This window comes from Gallus gallus, chromosome 5 (assembly GCF_016699485.2).
Source record: "Gallus gallus isolate bGalGal1 chromosome 5, bGalGal1.mat.broiler.GRCg7b, whole genome shotgun sequence".
NCBI lineage: Eukaryota > Metazoa > Chordata > Aves > Galliformes > Phasianidae > Gallus > Gallus gallus.
The window spans coordinates 57,775,816-57,795,628 of NC_052536.1; the positions used below are offsets into that span (position 1 = coordinate 57,775,816).

The 19,813-nt window shown below is 50.8% G+C and overlaps 1 protein-coding gene across 1 annotated transcript; it reads left to right on the forward strand.

Annotated features, from left to right (window-relative positions):
* Window positions 1-9,311: 9,311 nt before the first annotated feature.
* TMX1 (thioredoxin related transmembrane protein 1) lies at window positions 9,312-17,831 on the forward strand. Its single transcript, XM_015276765.3, has 6 exons — window positions 9,312-10,122; window positions 10,608-10,736; window positions 11,761-11,806; window positions 11,899-12,000; window positions 12,078-12,147; window positions 13,280-17,831. Exons 1-6 carry the CDS (start codon window positions 10,031-10,033, stop codon window positions 13,378-13,380), a joined length of 540 nt encoding a protein of 179 aa, XP_015132251.2. The 5' UTR covers window positions 9,312-10,030; the 3' UTR covers window positions 13,381-17,831.
* The last annotated feature ends 1,982 nt before the right edge of the window (window positions 17,832-19,813 follow it).

Genomic DNA, 19,813 nt, shown 5'->3' on the forward strand with positions numbered 1-19,813 from the left:
TTAATAAACCGTCTTTGATGGAGAACACCCTTCTCTATTCATCTGCCACAAAAGAGTAGTGAATTGAAAATTATGCAGGATCTTAATGGATTTGAAAGGAAATTGCCAGCTCTGACTTGACTTCGCTCAGAAATCTGAAGATCAAATGCTCCTGCCTGCAACAGACTTAAAAAGCTCCAACATCTGCTCGTGCTGAGAGCGCAGAAGGGATCGGCTCTCATCGGAGGATGCTGGGGAGGGAAAAGTGAGGGCATGTGAGGACACGAGAGGGCCCATATGTGCCCTCCTGGGCTGGGGGCTTCACATTGGCGAAAAGTCTAAGAGGGGCACAGCGTGGGTTTGGGTTGGAACCAAGGTGCTCTGCCTGCAGGGCCCATGATGGCTTGGCAGGCAGCTGGGGATGGAGCAGAGCCAGCTTTGCAGGATGAGGGATGCTCGGGGCAGGAGCAGCATCTCCCCAGCTCTCCCCTGCTCTCGTCATCCTTCTCTGGAGGATGCTGCAGCTGTGCCCGTGGGTGGAGGTTTGCTGGAGGAGGAGCAGGAGGTGGGCAGACAAAATCACCAAGGAGAAGGCAGACGGAGAATAGGATCCGAGCATCTGAGATCTTCATTGTCTTCTTTGCTATTCAGCTGGGGAAAATTTAGCACCATCCAAGGAGAGCAAAGGCATCTCCGCAGCTCTGCCACTTCCCGGTGGAAGCAAGCTCTCTATTTATAGCTGCGTATCAGGTGCTGCTATGAACCTTTGCACCCTGGGCTGTGCTGCCTAGGGCTTCCAGGGCTGATCCGAGGGGTTTTAGGCATCCCCTGGACTGCGCTCGGCCCCAGGGCCAGCTTGCTTGTGCAGCCCTTGAAATAAGCAAGCACTTGGGACACCTGAGCTCTGCGTTCAGCATTCCTACCTGAAAGGAGGTAGAGAGATGGGGTTGGCCTCTGCTCCCAGGTAACAGTGCTAGAACAAGAGTTAATGGCCTCAGGCTGTGCCAGGGGAGGTTCAGGTTGGAAGCTGGGAAACATTTCTTCTCTGAAAGAGTGGTGATGCAGTGGCATAGACAGCCCAGGGAGGGGGGTCACCATCCCTGGAGGTGTTCCATGTAAGACAGCAGCACTGCAGCCCTGCTCTGCTCACCAGAGGGTCCCAGTCTGAGCCATTTTCTGCTCTGGGTTGTCCTGACCCCCTCACTTCACATAGGGTTATGGGGTTGAAAGGGCCAGGAAGGTTTTCGAGCTGCTCTCACTTGGTCTGTGTTCTGAAAATCTCACCCAGGTGCTGTGGAGGCTCAGCCCATCTCCTTCCCCAGCGGCCCCAAACACCTTCAGTTGGCTTTCAAAACAGGCTATGAAATCCCACATCAGGGTGGTTCTTCAGCTCGGAGCAGCGCAGTGAGGGCCTTCTCTCCCACTGCAGCTGTGGTTCTGCCTTTGGGCGGTGAGAAGGCTGCTCGAGGATGGCACACAATTCATTAATGCCCAATTAACGGCTGTAATTATCTACCCTGACATAAATAACCGGCTGCGAACCTTCCAGAGTTGGTACAGGGTGCCCTGACTCACACAGCAGTGGCAGGAAATGAGACCTGCTTGAGGAAAAACCTTTACCCAAGGAAGCAATAAATACTACTTCGCCTTCATTCAAAGCCCACGGCACTGTGGGACAATGCAGAGGACTGCTCCACATCCCAGCTGTGGGCACCCAGAGGATGAGCTCCCAAAAACCAACAGATAAAAACACCCAAGGAATACATGCTGCTCTGACTAAAGCGCTGCTCAATTAGAGGAAGATGCAAATCCCTTCTCAGTTGCTCCTCCCCAACCCCTGCATGCACCCCTGCAGGACCATCAGCCAGCAGGCATCACACTGACCCTCGTGTCTGCTCCTGCAATGGTCCGTAAGGGGTGGTGATAGGATAGCACTTAATCAATGAGTGGCAAACCCTGTTGGTATTTGTTTAGAAGCTCCTCAGCTACAGGCAGGTGGAGGCAGGAGAGGGGCAGTGGTGGTGGTTGGGGTGGGTTTGTGTCCCAGCCTGCGTCCCCCAGCAGCAGCTGTGCTGAGTAATGTGCCCTTCCCAGCAAACCCATGGGCTGTGCTTCACCTGGGGCTGCAGGGCTCCAGCATTTACATGGTGAGACCATTGAGTCATAGAATGGTTTGAGCTGGAAGCGACCCTTCAAGGCCATCTGGTCCAACCGCTCTGCAATGCACGGGGACACCCACAGCTCCATCAGCGCTCAGAGCCCATCCCCTCACCTTGGCTGTCTGCAGGGATGGTGCACCACCACCTCTCTGGGCAGCCCTTTCCAATGCATTACCACTCTCGGAGAAGAAACGCTTCCTAATATCCAACCTGACCCTCCCTTGGCACAACTTGAGGCTGTCACCTCTCATCCTATTGCTGTTACGTGGGAACAGGGCCGACCCCCACCTCACCAATGAGGTCTCCCCCCAGCCTTCGTGTCTCCAGAAGAGGAGCACACGGCATACGTGTGTCATCCGTCCCTACACACGCTTCCAGTGACAACAACAAAACACGTGTGCATTGTTAGCAGCCCATTAAAATTCACTGGGAGCTGCCACTGCTCAACTAGAGGCTGCTCTTGATGCTAAGCCAAATGATTTGAGTTTTTCGTCTCGGTGCTCATGTAAACAAACTGTCAGACATCCAGATGCAAGAATGGAGAAGTATTCACAGAGTGTAAGGGCTGATGGGGCTCGGCGTATATTCATTTACTAATCTGATTGTTGTGCATAAATTAAATGGCAGCGTTAGAAGTGTATTCCCTGAGCCCCTGTTCTTCCGTATTAATGTGTGATGATTTTGCATCTTGGGTCACTGAGCAAACAGATGCTCACGGCGGTGAACTGAACCAAAGCTGGATGTGCACAGCCCTTTGTTTTCACACCTGTAGGTCTCTGAATGCCCAATTCGGAAGATTCCTATTGCAGAACACCATTCCGGGGGTATAAGGTGATAGAATCACAGAGTTGAAGAATGGGTGGGTTGGAAGGGACCTTAAATCTTCCCCCATAGGGGTTGCTGGTTGCCCCATCCCTGGAGGTGCCCAAGGCCATGGACGGGCCCTGGGCAGCCTGAGCGGGGGGACCACGCAGCCCAAGGCAGGGGTAGGGCTGGTGGGGCTCTGGGTCCCTTCCAACCCAGCCATGCTGTGATTCTGTGATACGATTCTACTTCAGCAGCTCTGTGCTGCCCACTGCAGACAGCAGTCCATCAGCAAGCCTGCAGCTCGCTGGCTTTGCCTCGTCTCCAGAAGCGCAAGGACATGCAGCATAATGACTTAGTTTACAGTGGAAATCCAATTACTGCAGGGAAGCATTTCATTAGGGTGGATTTCCTCTGCTGGCCGCCGCACTCTGGGAGCTCGCTGGTGGTGTCGGCGCAGGGCCAGCCTCTCACACCGGGGCATGCGTGGCAGTGACAAGCTGTGCAAGGCAGCGTGTCATGCTCTGGGCTCTGGCAGCTTAGAGCCAGCTCGTGGTGCTGGGGCTTTCTAGGAATACCTCCTCAAACTCTTTGTAATGCACACTCTCTGCTCGGAGTTCCTAGCAGCTTGTATCTGCTTTGAACTTGGTGAAATCGGTCCTTCTAATGAGTAAGTACATCCTGCAATGATTTTCTCCCAAAACACAGCCAGCACTGCATGAATAAGGGCTGGGAATGCCTGCCTGCCATTATCACCATGCAGTTTGCGAGCAGGAGGTGCTGCTGCAGAAGGCATGGTGGCAAGCGGTGTGCACGCAGCAGGCAGCAGATTCATGGGGCTGCAGTTGGGCACTGCAATGCAATTCATCAGCAGTGATAGATTTTGCTAAAGAGCAGAGCTCACCTCCGTGGCAATGACAGATCACCTCCCCGCTATCACCGCATTGCATTGCACTACTAAGGAAATTAAACAGTTTCTCCTGGGGAGCGCTGTATTGGCTATTCAAAGCGGGCTGTTGGAGACATGGGAGGAGAGCAGAAGTAGATGGAAATGAGGCACGACAGTGAGCGAGAGGGAAGAACGCTCTCTGTGGCCCCATTATATCAAATCCCCCTCGTTTCTCTGCCCTCTCACTTAGAGGCTCTGTGTGGTTTCTGATTCACCCCAAGGACGTGGGCTGTGGGCACGGTGGGGTGGGTTGGGGTTGGACCCGGTGATCTCGGAGGCCTTTTCCAACCCGAGAGATTCTGTGATTCTCTGGTTCAGTTTCATTCAGCACACTGTGGCTGAAGAAAGCACTTGTGATGACCGCAGCGAAGCTTCCTCATGCCCGCTCCCATCTCCCTCTTCCTGTGTTAGCAGATGGAGCCCAACCAGAACACACTTTGCTCTACAACGCCTTTCTTAGCCCAGTTGTTACCACTGCTGCCTGCAGGTGAGGGAGGCACACGCTGGAGTGGACTCCTGGGAAGAAGATTCTCTAACAAGCGTGGTTTCTTGCTTGCTTTCTCAATGACATTTTAAGGCAGAGGCAGGCAGGGAGCTGTGGGTGAAGGAACATTTTGCATCAGCCTACACAGCAGTTACAGCACCCTCGGTAAGTAACATGTGGGCGCTTCGTACACAGCTCTTCAAAACAGAAATGCAGATATGTGTGCCAGAGAGAACCCCCTCTGTGGAACAGAGGGCAGAGCTCTTATTATGGAATCATTGACTCAGTTATTCCCTTAAAGCATATGAAAATGACTCCAGATTTGTTTTTTATTTTTTTTTTGCAAGGGGATGAATAGATCCATGCTTCGTTAGTGTAAATAGGTTTCCATTTGAGTTAGCAGAGAGAATGCTAGCTTGGCCAGCCCTCACCTGCAGGCAGCTCGGTGTAACCTCTCAGGCCATCAGCCACGGTGGAGAACAGTGAAGGAAAGAACAACACGACTCTCTAAAGGCACTGAAGTGTGACGGCAGCTCATGAAGAGCACCTGGATGTCAGGGGTTATGCAGAGAACGGCACCACTTCCCCCTCTCCCCATGGCCCTTCTGGCTTGGGTGTCCAGGGAAGATAACCCAACCTAATCCCTTAGAATCAAAGAGAATCATAGGCGTGACAACAACATTCTGGCTCCAGCCTCTCCCATTACAAAGGCATTTCTCATAGTGACAGCACAGGTATAAGCTCTGCTGACATCTCCCCTGCCTCACGATGTTTTAAAGAGGGAAACTGGGCCCAAACTGGGATGTTTCCACTGACATATTTCACGGTGCCATGTCTTTCGCAGTTAAAGCTGCTCTATTTCCCTGTTGCTCAAACAAGTATTTGCAGGAGCTCCTAAACCAGCACAAGAATATCTGCACAGACCTTCCTTTTGCAAAAGTGGCATCGTGAAAGAGAAATATCTTGTTGTCATTTTCCCTTATATGCCTTCGGACACCCTTAGGCAGATGCCTGTGCTGGCCTCAGGGCAACAGGTTTTTTTGTCATTAAAATACAGCACTCGAGTTTCAGGAGGCAAAATAGTCACCATCTCCCGGAACCACGAGGAGCTTTCATATTGGTGCAAAGCGATGCCAAACCATCAGGCTGTGAAGGATTTACATTCACATCTTATTGCAGCAAATCAGTACCTGGAGGGCAGGAGACAGTCATGTTGAGCATGGCTCTGCAGAGCAGTGTGCAATACAATGCTTTGCTATGCACTGTAAGTCCTGGTTTGGGCATCTTTCACAGCAACACGCTATCCATCAGCAGAGGAAGCAGCAACACTTACATTTCTGGCTGCCTGACATTTCCTACTGCAAGCCCTTCCTTTCAGTTTCTTCTCACTTCCCAAGCTGCAATCTTGCACTGTGATGTGTTCCGGGCCAACGAGATGCCATGGAACAAATATTCTGGAAGGTTTCTGCTCAAATCAGTTCAGTGGATCGAGACCGAAGCTAGCAAGAAAAGGAGGTTTGCCTCACACTGTGTTTCTTTGAGGTCATCTCACTCACCCCTGACTTTGGTCAGACTGGGAATTTGGTGGCTGATCAGACTGGAAAGTGGCAGTTCAGCAGTTTGGGTCCCTCAGCTGTTCCCCATAAGACTTATGTTCCAGACCTTCATAGCTTTGTTGCCCTTCTTCGGATGCAGCCCCCACGGATGCATGCCATGCCCACACCACATCCTACCTGGAAGCCCCTTGAGATGTCCTGAGCCCCAGGGTGAAGCCAATGAGGGAATGAAGCTAATTGGGGCTTCCAGCGGCCTTCAAGAGAATCACAGAACCACAGAATGGCCTGGGTTGAAAAGGACCACAATGCTCATCCCATTCCAACCCCCTGCTGTGTTCAGAGTCTCCAACCAGCAGACCAGGCAGCCCAGAGCCACATCCAGCCTGCAAAGAGAAGAGAGGGGAGAAACCCCTATGGGAGCAGCATCTCTTTGACACAGCATTTGATACTAAAAAAAGAGATAAAAGCTATTTCAGAATACTGCAAGAAAACAGTTAAAGCAAATGAATAAACAAGTGAGACAATATTAATTGTCTGAAACACAATCTGCTTGACTTTTGGTTTATAAAGATCTCTCCACTTTAGTTCCCATGGCAACTACTGCGCAAAGCCACACTTTCCCTAATCATCTCCACTGAGTTTAAAGCAATTTTGTAATCCAATCAGATGTAAAGAAGAGAATTTGCTTTTGCATTGAGAAAACTGCTACCTAATGAGCAAACAGTGACTGGGAGAGGCCAGATTTACAATTACGACCCTAGAGAGACACTTAATTACTGAATAATTAGCGGTTACTGGAGTTTCTCGGCACAGAGAGGAGCAGGCTTGTGGGTAGTGGCTGTGAGAGGGGCTGCTGTAATTTGAGGGTCTTCCAAGCAGTTTTCCAAGGTGAGAGCAGCAGACCTCACTGTGCATTGCATTTAGGTTGGATATGAGGAGGAAGTTTTTCCCCCAGAGGGTGGTGACGCACTGAACAGGTTGCCCAAGGAGGCTGTGGATGCCCCATCCCTGCAGGCATTCAAGGCCAGGCTGGATGTGGCTCTGGGCAGCCTGGGCTGCTGGTTGGCGACCCTGCACATAGCAGGGGGTTGGAACTCAATGAGCACTGTGGGCCTTTTCAACCCAGGACATTCCAGGATTCCATGATGCAAACTGCAGTCAGGAATGAATTGCATAACAGCAGAAGCTGAGGCAGTGCAGCTCTTAGGATGAAGTTTTGGGGAATCCAAACCGCAAGACACCACTCCGAGGCAGCTCAGGTGCTGGGGAGCAGAGGATGAGGCTGTCAAATGAGAACTTGCTTTCTAAGGGGGTTTCTCCCAGCACAGTCCCCTGTGGAGGTGGGTGATGTCTGCTCATCCTCCCTAGCTGTGCTCAGTGTGAAGGCCTTGTTCCCAGGCAGCAAGTCCCACACGGCCCTGAGACCTCACAGCACCCTCTGTGTGCCTCAGTGCAGATAGATAGGGTCAAGTTATTTCCACTCGGATGGAAGGTATTTCCATAGGACGAAGTGCTGATGCATAGACTGCTTTCCTGTAATGAAATTCAGAGCTGCAGAAAAGCAATTAGCTCTTGACTTAAATTGTTCAGATGCTGAAGCCCATAAAACCGTTCAGAGTGGCCAATTTTCCCATAAGGCCAAAGCTCAGAAACAGCCAAATAAATTAGGCAGGATCAGTTTGTCTTCCTACAGCAGTACAGAACGCAGCCCCAGGCTTGCTGTGACTTTCAGGGTCAGCCTGCTTTCACCTTGGGCTCTGGGACAATGACTGCACGTCTCCTGCCTCATATGAGCACTCTGCATAATCTCTCAGCATTTCATAAATGCAGGCTCAGTAAATGAGGTCAGAGCTCTGTTGCTGCACCTTGTCCAGGGACTGCAGAGCTCGGTCCACGCTTTGGAATAATTACCTTGGCCAGCACTCTGCTCTCTCAAATCAGTCAGCCCCAGGTGGGCAGACAGTGCTCCTATGTTTGTCTGTCCAGCTCAGTACTTTTTGACAGGATGTGTAAGGGTACTTCAGAGGGAAAAAATAGAAAATATGCAGGAATAAGGCTGTATAATAAGGTGTATATATACATATCTCTCTCTCTATATATACACACATTTTTCCCCATTTATAACCACTTACACAACTGGTTGAATTGGCAAAACGCGTTCATCTCTGTAGCTTCAACTTCGGGCAAAACATTGAGATGTTCATGTGCTTTGGTCTTTTCTTCTCAGTTCCAGTTCAAAAGGAATCAAAGCCCCAAAGAAGGACTCTTCCTGCTCCCACTCCCACCTGTGGGATCCATTTGTCTGAGGCACAGACGTCATCAAGAGAAGAATCATAGAATCCTGGAATGTCCTGGGTTGAAAAGGCCCACAGTGCTCATTGAGTTCCAACCCCCTGCTATGTGCAGGGTCGCCAACCAGCAGCCCAGGCTGCCCAGAGCCACATCCAGCCTGGCCTTGAATGCCTGCAGGGATGGGGCATCCACAGCCATGTACTGGTCTCTCCTACGTTCCATGTCTCATGGCTGGATCTCCCCTTCTCTGATCAGCATTCAGAGCAGTTCAGAGCCTCATAATTCCTCTTCTGTCTCTAATAACTCATAAGCATGTGCCTCAGGCTCTTTCTGTGCATCACTGGACACGAGCCCAACTTTGGCCAAACACAACCACAAGTACTGTGGTTGTGTGCAGGGGGGAAGAAATGCAGGCTGACCATAAGACCCCCTGTACCTCAGCTCCTTAGAAACACAACCAAGAAAGAAGGCAGACCACTATTAGACGAGAACAGAGCCTTCCCGCTGAGCAGCTCGGCACGCAGCAGGACGCCCCTAGTGGGATATGCGGATCGTTCCTAAGCGAAGAGGACTCGTTTCGCTCTCCTCGCCGTCACGAAGCAGCCTCAGCTCTGCCCCTCCGTGGCAACGTTGAAATAGCGCATGGAAGCCGGTCAGTAATGGGCGAGCCCACAGTAATGATGGCTCCTGGAGCGGCAGAGGGGGCGGGACGTCACACAGTCATCCTTCTGGGGGTCTGGCAAGCTGTTTCCATAAGGAGCTCGGCGTGCCTTTTTAACTGCTCTAATGGGTGCTGCAGGCTAGCTCGCTCCACCTGGCGAGGCTATAAATGGCAGGATATGAAATTATGGCAAAAACTCCACTGAAAGATGCAGGGAAAGAAAAGAGCCCTCACGCAGCTCATAACAAACATGGCGGCAGCACCGCCTGTAGCAGGGGGAGCGGAATGCAGGCTCCCCATTGGCCAAATCTGTAACCCCCTCACGTAACTCGCCGCCCAATAGGCTGCCGCGCTCTCTGAGCCCGCCTCCAGCCCCTTGCAGTCACAGGGCGCTCGTTTGTGCGCATGCTCTTCCTCCCCGGAAGTTGTGTTGTGAGGGCGGGGCTCAAGATGGCGGCCGCCAGGTGGCCGCGGGCCTCGGACTGGCGGCTGCAGCGGCCGCGCTGGGAAAACCGAGCCCGGTGAAGGAGCTCTGGGACGCCATGTGGTGGGAATGGCCGCGGGGCGGAGCCAGGCCCGTCCGTGAGGAGCCCAGAACTGCCCCCGGTGCTCCAGGTGTGGCCTTCTCAGGGCGGAGCAGAGCAGGAGGAGCGCCTCTCTTCGCCCTGCTGGCCGTTCTCCATCCATCCCAGGGCACACTGCTGCCTCGGGGTCGACTGTCGGCCAACCATAGATCAACATTCATCAACCATTCATCATCCGTTTGTCAGCTGTTGGTCAGCTGTTGGCCAACCAGGACCCCCCCGTGTCTTTCTCCTCAGAGCTCCTCTCCAGCAGCTCAGCCCCAATACTGATGCCTGAGGTTATTCCTCCCCAGCTGTAGGACCCCACGCTCGCCCTCGTTGAACCCAAGGATTTGCAGCCCTCACAAAAAGCCAGGCTGGGTTTTTGCACGGGGACAGCAACGTGTGGGATTCCCTCTGCCAGCACAGTGTGCTCACATCATGTAATTACCCAGCATGGTCTGTTGGGCTGAAAACTGCCTGTCATGTGGCCAAATAAATAAATACAATAGTAGCTTTCTCTGAAGTGCTACAGCCAAAGGAGCTGAGGGGAGTGGTTGTCACCAGACCTCACTTCTTCCCCATGGGGAAATGTCCCTTTCTGTCCAGGTGCCCTTCTTTTAGCCTGTGCCGTACTTTGATACACACAAGTTTGTGTTTGATGACCACCTCTCAGTGAGTATGCAGTGTGACAGCTTGTTTTTGGAGGAGGGAGGAAATGTGTCTATGTTTTCTAACACAAGCCAATGGGATTTACCACACGCTTGAAGAATGAGACCCCGAGATAACCATTGCTTTAGCTACTGTGAGCTTACAATGAATGCCACTGTTATTTTTTTCCTTTTCCCTTCAGGCCATATTTATTCTGCCTTTTCCTGGGTGTTTCTGTTTTGCAACCTTTTCTCCGTAGGTTGGTATTAATGTTGTTGTGTGGCAAGTGCATTAGGCAGATCGTTATCTTCTCATGGGATTGCAACCTAAAGCAAGCCAAGATGCTTAGAACTGGTTGTGTTCAAGTTCATTAGATAACATTTTAGGCCAATGTTATCTAAAGCAAAAGTTAAGGCAAAATCACATAGAGGGAGATGCTGAGTGTAAGCAAGTGTTGCATGTTTAGACTGCATAAAATAATGGACTTTTTGTTGTTATTCTTTTAACAGCGATAAAGATGGAGTGCTTAGGAAATACCAGGGTGCCAGAATGAAAACTGGTTTCATAAATTTCATCAAAGACCAGGAATGGAAATCCACCGAACCAGTTTCATCATGGTTTCATCCTTCCTTCTACCTGTAAGTTTTGGTGTGACTCCTGTACTTGTTTGTTGTCAAACAGGCACACTTCAAGGGCAGGGTGGGACAGCTGCAGCACATGGGCACCTCACCTGGTGCAGTTTCCTGAGCAAGATTTACTTTTAGGTTTGAAATGCTTAAAGTGCTCTGCTAGATTGAAATGTTACATTTGTTGTGGCTCTTCTAGGAAACCTGGCATTGTTACTTAGCATGCTTACAACACTACCTGAATCTTCAAACTGTGCAGTTGATTTCCTACAAAGTATAACCCCACGCCAAGAAGTGCATGAAATAGAGTGCTTATTTTAGGATTAATAGGTTTTCTGTTGGAAATGTGCAGTACCAGCTCCTTACTGCATATTGAAGCAATCTGCAGGCCTCTGCTGGGGAATGTCCACTTCTGCAGCTCGGTCATGAGCAATTTATATAGTCTTAATGTTTAGAATTCTCTTTTCTTTTAAGGATAATCAGTACTTAAGGCTAAAGTTTCATAATAATAGGGAAATGTCAGAACCAGCAGAATATACGTGGCAGATAGCCTGGTTTTCTTTACTTGTATGTAAGTTACAGCTAAACTCAACTGCCTGAATATCTCTCAGTTCTTATCTGTTTTTTCAATAGGCCGATTCTTTGGTTTAGGAAGTGTCCAGATTGCTTAATTAGTGATATCTTTAATAGAGTCCCAGTTGTTGGGCCATAAATAACTTAAGAATTTCGGTTACTTTTGTTTATATTCTGTGTCAGCAGGTTTAAGTCAAGGGATTTTGTCAAGGAATTGGCAGTTGTCCTGTGTGGAATATTGTACAGGGTGATATCAGTTCTGGAGGTGCTTCATGGGAAATGTGTGCTTACTGAAGTAACAGAGGGAATAGAAGATAAAAAGCAAATTAATCCAAAGGGAAACCAGGCATGTTCCACAGTTGTTCAACATGCAATTAAATAATGACTCATCGGGCAAATCAGAAGAAAATAGATATCTGATTAACGTAGGTATTTTCACATACACTTTTCTTCTTTGTTTCAGGTTGAGCAGTATGCCAGCTTTGTTTCAGATGTCAGTGTGGATCAGGGTATGTGCTTCTATCGACTTTATTTCAGTATTTATTTCAATATTTATGATGCTCAGTCATTCTTGAAACGATTCTCCTGCCTTTTGTCCTAGCACTGCCATGGTTATTTAACAGAAAGCATTGGAATGCAGGTTTGGGGCTCATATGCTATGTTCTTGTTGGCAACTCTCTTCTCAGGACTGATACTGCAACTTGTAAGTGAACGTCTTGAAGCGGATTGGTTTTCGTCTGCTGTGTGCCTTTGGTTTAACCTCGTCTTTCTTCCTTTCAGATAATGGTGTTCTTAGCAGACTGCCTCTGTGCTTCCAAAAAACACAGGCCAGCGCAGTACCCTTATTCAAGTAAGCACAGTGTATGCTTCTAGTTCAATGAAGCTGTTGGGTAAATCTTAATAAAAATGGGTATATAACTTGTGTCTACAGAACAGGAGGTTTAGGGAAGAGGTGTGATTTGTGCTTTCTTTAACTGCAGCTACTTGCCTTTTATGGTTTATAGTGGAATTGTGTATGCAGCTAATACTAAACTATTTCTTCAAAATAATTCTTTAGGTGATAGAAAAATACCACATTTCATTCCTGCAAGTTGTGAAATTCTGTATGTGCAGGGAGATAGAATAAAATTGTTGAATCACTGCCTGCTCTTCCGGAGCCCTCAGTTTTGAAAAGTTGGGGGATTTGTCTCTTGTTGAGGTGCAAAGTGTCACAGAATTGGAGGGGTTGGAAGGGACTTCTAGAGGTCATCGAGTCCAACCCCCCTGCAGAGCAGCTCCCTACTGCAGGCTGCACAGGTCATCATCTCTAACCTGGAAGGCAGCAAACCTCTCTGGAGAGATTATCCAGGTGGCACATGGGAGCCTCAGTGCTCCCCACTCCCCAATTACTAAGACTCTGCCCTTTTTTGGTGGCACTGGTACTGATGCAGTGCCCCAGCTGGCCCCACTCCCTATGCTTATTACTCTCTGTATTATCAATGTGCTTCTCGGGGCTGGGTTCTCACTGCTTTCCAGACTGCTGTCCGGCCCGAGAGCCTCGGATCCATTACTCAGGGGCACTGCAGGGGTTCTCTATAGCAGAAAAGCAAAACTGCAGCTGTTTCCATGGAAAAAAAAAAGCTGTAACACTATAGTGAGTGAGCCATTTGTGATGCGCTGCTGTGAGAAGACGAGTTTGAATAATTCCTTGGACTGAAGCTACGCTGAGATACTTGTGGTCTCTAGTTGGGACTGGCTTGGATATCTCATGGTTGTTTGAGTCGTTTGGGTTAGATGATTTTTATGGTTTGGGATAGAGCTATCATGCATACCAGGCTTCGAGTGATGGCTGGCGGGTGGGGGGTGGGGGGGGGGAAGTGTTCTTGTGTTGCAAAAAGAATGTGGGCCAGTTGACAAACGATGTTTAAAATTCAGTTCTTTGTAACTTCTTTGCACTTGTCGAAAATCCTGCTGTGTATGGATGCAAATCATCTCTGCTACAGACTGCTTCCTACCCTTGTCCACCTACACACGATATATCAAACCCTACCAGTCGTGGTGGCCAACACCAGCATGTTTATCTTGGAGTAGGAAGCTTAAATGAGGATCGGCTGAGTTCTGCAATGAAAGATCCATGGCAGGGGGAACGAATCATCACAAGGTATGCTCAGCAGCCTGAGCCAGCATGCAACTGCTGGCTTTTCTCAGCAGAGTGTCTGTTTTGCCTCTGCTTCCTTGCTCTTTCCCCCGTCTCTTCCCTTACAGAGTATAAGAACAGGGCAGTGCTGTGGCTGCTGTTGGTGCGTGTGCAATTAGCTGGAAAAAGGCAGTCATACTCACTGCAGTTTCTCCTCAGAAGGAACAAGGAGTATGTATTGCCTGGGGAGTGAGTGAACGCTCATACAAGCCCAACTTCCCTCCTCTTCCACTCGATTTATTATATATAACAGAAAGTAGTACCTGGTTCAAAGGGAAAACAGCTGAAAGTTGAGCTGAAATGGATAATTAAAATAGTTGGGATTAGCTTCAAGAGAAACAACGAAGTAGCTGCCTGGCAGTTTGTGTTTGCCAGCTTGTCAGTTAGCCATAGGCCTGGTTTTGAAACTGGCAGAGTTCCATTTGTAACAAAAATCAACAGGAAAGGGGAAAACTCAATATGTTGCATCACTGTTTCAGTGTTTAGAAATAAAAGAATACAGCTTTGATAGTAATTTAAAGACTTTTTTTACTTAAAGGTGAGAGAATGTGCACAGTGATGTTGTCTTGCCTCCTTTCCTGCATCAGTCTGGGTCTGTCTCACAGCACAGTGAGGCTGTCTGCCTTGTGGATGCCATTGCATGAGGTTTGTTTTGCGTTGGTGAGGCTCAGAGCTGCCACGAGCACAGTCACATCAGTCTGTGCCATCTGACTCCTTGGGCTGTCCAACACTGCTGACAAATCACAGCATGTATCTGTCTTGGAATCTGCCAAACAAAGAGAAAAACTTGAGGAGGCCAAGTGCTGTGTTTGTATGGCCTGAATTCCGTTGATGTGCTTTGTCACATCACAGGGGAGAAGAGCCCAGAGCCCCCAGGAGTGCTGGCACAGAGAAGTGGGCAGGATGTGAGCTGGATGTGGTCTTCTGGGCTGACAGCTGTGCTGCTGGAGGAGCGGGAGTGCAGGAATGAGTTAGCACAGTGGGGATGTGCTTGGCCTTGTCTTTTGGCTCTCGGGCAGGTGTGATACTGCTGCTCCATGGCAGCAAGGAAGAGCTGAGCGAAGCCTTCCCTTATCACTGAGCCTGGCTGGTGTGTTCATGTGGGCTGTTCAGCCCCTGAGGCTTCCAGGAAAATGTCACACATTTCCCTTGTTGAATTTTCCTTGCTGTTTACTGGGCTGCGGAGCTGATTTCTTAAGTGACTGGAAAAGTGTCTTGGCTCTGAGGATAAGTAACCATGTCCTCCTCTCCTCATCTCCTGGGCAGGAGCTGAGCTTTTGTTGGAGGTTTCTCTCTTTTCTTAGGCAGAAGTGAAAAGAATGAGCCCTGCCGGGGTCTGCTGGCCCCTGGGGGAAAGCTGTTTGGCTTGGTGCTTTGCTGGAGCTCTGAGCGATGACTAAATCCACCCAAATCTGACTCGTGGTGCTGCAGAGACCTTGCTGGGCTGGAGGAGCACAGGGCCAGGTCAGAGGCATAATAAAACATCTTTTTTTTATCTTTAGGAACTGCTGACTAACTAACCCTTGGCTAGATTTATGTAGAGTGCATGATATCCTGATGTCCTGTGGTCACTTCTGAATACGCCTCATTTGTCTTCTGCTCACCCAGGAAATCATGAACCTTGGCTGCTGCCATGACAGTGATTTCAGCTCCAAAATTGTGAAATCTGGGGCAGGATCTTGAGAGATGTATCTGGCCGTGTCCACACTTGTGGAGCTCGTGGGCATCGCTCTTTGTGTTTGTCTGTTGCACTTGTGTAGTTGGCCATGAGCCGATGTTCCTCACCAAAGCTGAAACGTCCCAGACAGAGATCTGCTCCACTTGGAGCACAGATCTGTTTGTAAAGGACTTTGGAACTTGTCTCACCATGGTTTACTCCAGCTTTACCCTGGAAAGTGGTGGAAGAAGTTGTTGGGTTGTAAGAAGGAAACCAAGCAAAGGGAATCATGGGGCCATTCAGTTTGGAGAAGACCTCCAAGATCCCTGTCCCACCCCACCGTGCCCACTGCCCACATCCCTCAGTGCCTCATCCCCACAGCTCTGGAACACCTCCAGGGATGGTGACCCCACCACTCCCTGTGCAGCTGTGCCACTGCAGCACCGCTCTTTCAGAGAAGAAATTGTTCCTAATATCTAGCCCTGGAGATGCACTTAAGGTTGCTTGGACCAGTGTTATTCCTGGAGGAAATGTTTCTTCTACAGCAAAACCAGAAATAATTTCGTAGCTTAACAGAGCATGGCAAAAGCATGAAACAAACCAGTGTAAGTAATTTTAGTTGGGAGTTGATAGATGTGCAAACAAGGGGTACAGGACCAAGCTGTGCCACAGTACTGTTTGGTACCCAATCCCTCGAGGTGCTCAAGCTCCACCCCAGGGTGTTTGGGGCCATGGGCACCCCGAGCTGTTGGTACCTAATGCAGTGGTTGGTAATCCTAGTTTGGAACTAGATGATCTAAGAGGTCCCTTCCAACGCAACCATTCTTTGATCTCTGCTCTGCTTTTCACACTGCGCATTGCCCTTGGCCACGGCCAGGCTGGGGAAGCAGCAGTCAGCTGGTGGCAGCAGAGCTGTGCGGTGTGCAAGCTGCTCGCAGAGCTGGGCTTGTCAGGGTTGGCTCCCTGCAGAGCATGGGGCTTTGTCACCGCCTGGAAAGGCCCGGGAGAACGGAGCTGCGGTGCTGCCCTCAGGCTGGGGGCTGCTGCATCTGCCTGGATCATCCCTTCCTTCCCTCTCCTCGCTGCCTCTCCCAGTCCCGACATGTATTCCTGCCCATCAGGCCCAGCCCACGTCTGTTGATTCTGGCTGGATCTGCAGAAGACGCTTATTTACAAATCTCTTCAGAGTTGGCCTCTTTTGGTTCAAACTGATGCGGGCGTTGCTTGAAGGAAAGCTGATTTTTGACAGTCAGCGTGAGGATGGGAACAGATGGAGGCTTTGATGAATTAGGTATCACTAAATGTTGTCCTCCTGCAAATCAGCTTGGTTTTCTCCATTAGCATAAGAAGCAGGAAAAAGGATTTAATTTCTCCAGACGTTTCCCCTTAACCCACCTCTCCAGCTCGGAGATGCGTATTGCAGCGTAGCAGCGAAGCGGCTCAGCTCCTTCCGCAGAGAAGCAGCAGCAGTTCCCAATCCATTGCTGGCACTTCTCCCTCCCTGGGGTGGTGCTGTGCTCTCCTCCATGGGATGCTAAAACGAGAGCCTTCCCGGGGCTGTGAGTCATCTGCAGTGTGAGTTACTCGTTCTGCTTTGCCGAGAGCAGGAGGGATCCGAGCAGGGCCACGCTTACTCACGGCTGCTCCTCCATCACAGCCAACTCGGGGCAATGCAGGCAGCACAGATGCGGAGAGAGCGGCTGCACTGTGAATTATTGATAAGGGGATAACAGCGCTGGGAGATAATCTCTCTGGTGGAGTGCGGAGAGTAAATCTCTGCTGCACAGGGAGTGAGTGTCCCCGTTAGGAGAGCTTCTCCCAGGCAGGGAATAGCAGCAGCGGGAGGTTTTGCTTGAGTGCAGAGCACGGAAACAGGCTCCATGCAGCATTTCAGGGAAGAAGTTTGGCTCGGAGAGAGACAGTTGTATCCTCAGACCTTGCTCCTCCTTTGGGAATGTCAAAATATGTAGCTGAGAGCTGCAGGTCTGCCAGGAGAAGGTCACTGAGTCACTGCAAATGGAGTTGGCGCCCCATTACCACCAGCTCACCTTTCTCCACGTGGACAGACGGGGGTGACCGCTCTTGCCCAACCCAAAATGGGTGAGCAGAGATTCCCGTATTCATAGACTCACAGAATCACAGAATGGTTTGAGATGGAAGGAAGCTCTAAAGGGACCATCTGGTCCCACTCCCATGGCTCCATCAGGTGCTCAGCCTGACCTTGGCTGTCTGTGGGGACAGGAGCATCCTAACCCCATGGATGCCGTGCCAGCCTGGCCCCAGGGCTCCCGTCACAAACACACCTGCTGCTCCAGCTGCTGAGTGCCAGGGGCCATGTCTCAGTTACTCTGCATGGCACAGGGCAGGAAGCACACAGGCAGGGTAGGGCTGGGTGAATGCCCTGGTGAAAGCACCATCTGTGACACACACCCCGCGTGTACCAACGTGATGCAGTCTGCTGCCCCAGACTTGCTTTGCTGGTTGGCCATCTGCTTTCTGCAGGATAGGTTTGCACCATCTGTAGCCCCATAAATTTCACAGAGCAGTGGATGTCAGTGCTGGAGCTTAATTTCCCCCCATATCATAGAATCACAGAATGGCCTGGGTTGGAAGGGACCTCAAGGATCACGAAGCTCCAACCCCCCGCCACAGGCAGGGCCACCAACCTCCACATGGAATACCAGCCCAGGCTGCCCAGGGCCCCATCCAACCTGGCCTTGAACACCTCCAGGGATGGACGGGGCATCCACAGCCTCTCTGGGCAGCTGTTCCAGCACCTCACCACTCTCAGAGTAAAGAACTTCCCCCTGACATCAAGTCTGACACCTGTTCATGCACTGTGTTGAAGTGATTGCAACGAAGCCTTTGGGGTTCACAGACATCTTTTCCCATGTTAAGGATTCAGTAATTGTAGGGGTTTGGATCTGGACCAAGAGGAGGGCTGTGGGTGCCTTTGGAAACTGCTTTTAACCATTAGTCCCCATCCTGGCTAAAGCTGTGATGCAGAGCACCCCCTGGAGCAGGATGAGGTTTAAGGCAGCCTCGTTGCTGAGTGATGGGAGCTGCTGGTGCAAATGGCTTCAGGGTTTGTTTACTGAAGAATGAAGTACCGAGGGTCCCCAGGGTGGGAGGCATCGCCTCACAGAGGCCATGTTAAATCTGCAGCAGCCAGCTCACCCACAGCAGGTTTTGACCCACAAGCCTGGCACTGTTAGGGCTCTCAGCCCATTTCCAAAGTCTCAGCTAATTAGTTGGAGGGGACGGCCACCAACCCGAGGAAATTGCTTTGGAAAGGATGGATAAATGGGGAGGAAGAGGCGGAGGAGCTGTGCTTCCCACAAGGCCCCGAACAAAGTGCTGCTCTGTTCTCTCGCAGAGCTGTGCTGGTGCTGCTCCCATCCCACGGGACGTGTGCCCATCACAGCAGCCCTGCACATGCTGATGGTTGATAGGCTGGGGGTTGGACTCGGGGATCTTAGAGGGCTTTGCCAACCTTGATGATTCTATGATTCCATGTCCCAGCTCCCGGCTGGCACTGGGCTGCTCACCCGCCTGGTGGTGAGCACTGAACATGGGGCTTTGCTCTTCCTGGGTGCTGACCTCTCTGGGTTCTTCAGCTGGCCGCTGCCTCCAACACATCTATGCGATTTTGGGGTCCTGGGCACATTTGCTTGGAGGGAGAGAGGAGCTGAGGGTGAGGACACGAGCACAGGGAGGTCACGTCCCGCTGCAGCCTCCCAGGTGACTCACACAGCCTCTATCTCTACCTGTAAAACGGGCACAGCAGGATGGTTTTGGCTTCCTGGTGCTTTGCAAGGCTAAATTCCTTACCTGTGAGCAGTTCTGCAGTGATTTCAGTAACTTTTGTTGGTGCTGAGACCTGGCACTTGTAGCTCTGCAGCCCTCCCCTGGGCATCCATGGCTCTCCCAGGGCAGCACTGGCACAGCAGCGCTGGCTTTGTGCCCCTGTTCTGGGGAAGACTTTTGCCTTTTGTTGGGCAGGAGGTGCTGGGCTCATCCTGATGGGCAGGGATGGGGATGGGGAGCCCCGCGGTGCGGTGCGGGACGCTGCGCACCCACTCTGAAGTTATTAATACAATTCACAAATGCTTCGAGATCAAATCCCCGTGTCAGCTTGGCTCATCAATTCTTCAGCAACTTCTCTTTGCCAGTCCCTTTGAAGGGATTATTTAAATATGCGCAGCGCTCTTCAGACATCCCATAAATAAATCTGTGTCATGAGGGGTCACGCCGCATCCGGCGTGCTTCTGGTCTGCAAATAGCGCATCCGTGCTCCTGCCTGGTGACTCTGCAGCCTGCATGCACGGCGCTTGTGCTGAACATCTCAGAGCACATTAAATGGTTCAGCAGCAGGAGGAGAAGAAAACATGGAGAGCTGTGGGTGCCCCATCCCTGGAGGTGCCCGAGGCTGTGGATGGGCCCTGGGCAGCCTGAGCTGCGGGGGCAGCCAGCCCATGGCGGGGGTTGGAGCTGGATGGTCTTTGAGGTCCCTCTCCAAGGAGGAGATTCCACAACCTCTCCGGTCCCCGTGCCAGAGTTTCGTGACATCTTTCCCATATGGAGGCGGAATCGTTGGAGGGGTAGATGGAGCCGATGATGAAACCCATCCAAGAGCCTGATGACAGCTGGGAGGTGCTGACCCTGCCAACATGCAGATGGATG

Coding starts and splice junctions, on each gene's coding strand:
- TMX1 (XM_015276765.3), top strand. CDS start 10,031: ATGGGGAAATGTCCCTTTCTGTCCAGGTGCCCTTCTTTTAGCCTGTGC. Junction 10,123..10,607: donor TGTTTGATGACCACCTCTCA/GTGAGTATGCAG, acceptor TTCTTTTAACAG/CGATAAAGATGGAGTGCTTA. Junction 12,001..12,077: donor CAGGACTGATACTGCAACTT/GTAAGTGAACGT, acceptor TCTTCCTTTCAG/ATAATGGTGTTCTTAGCAGA.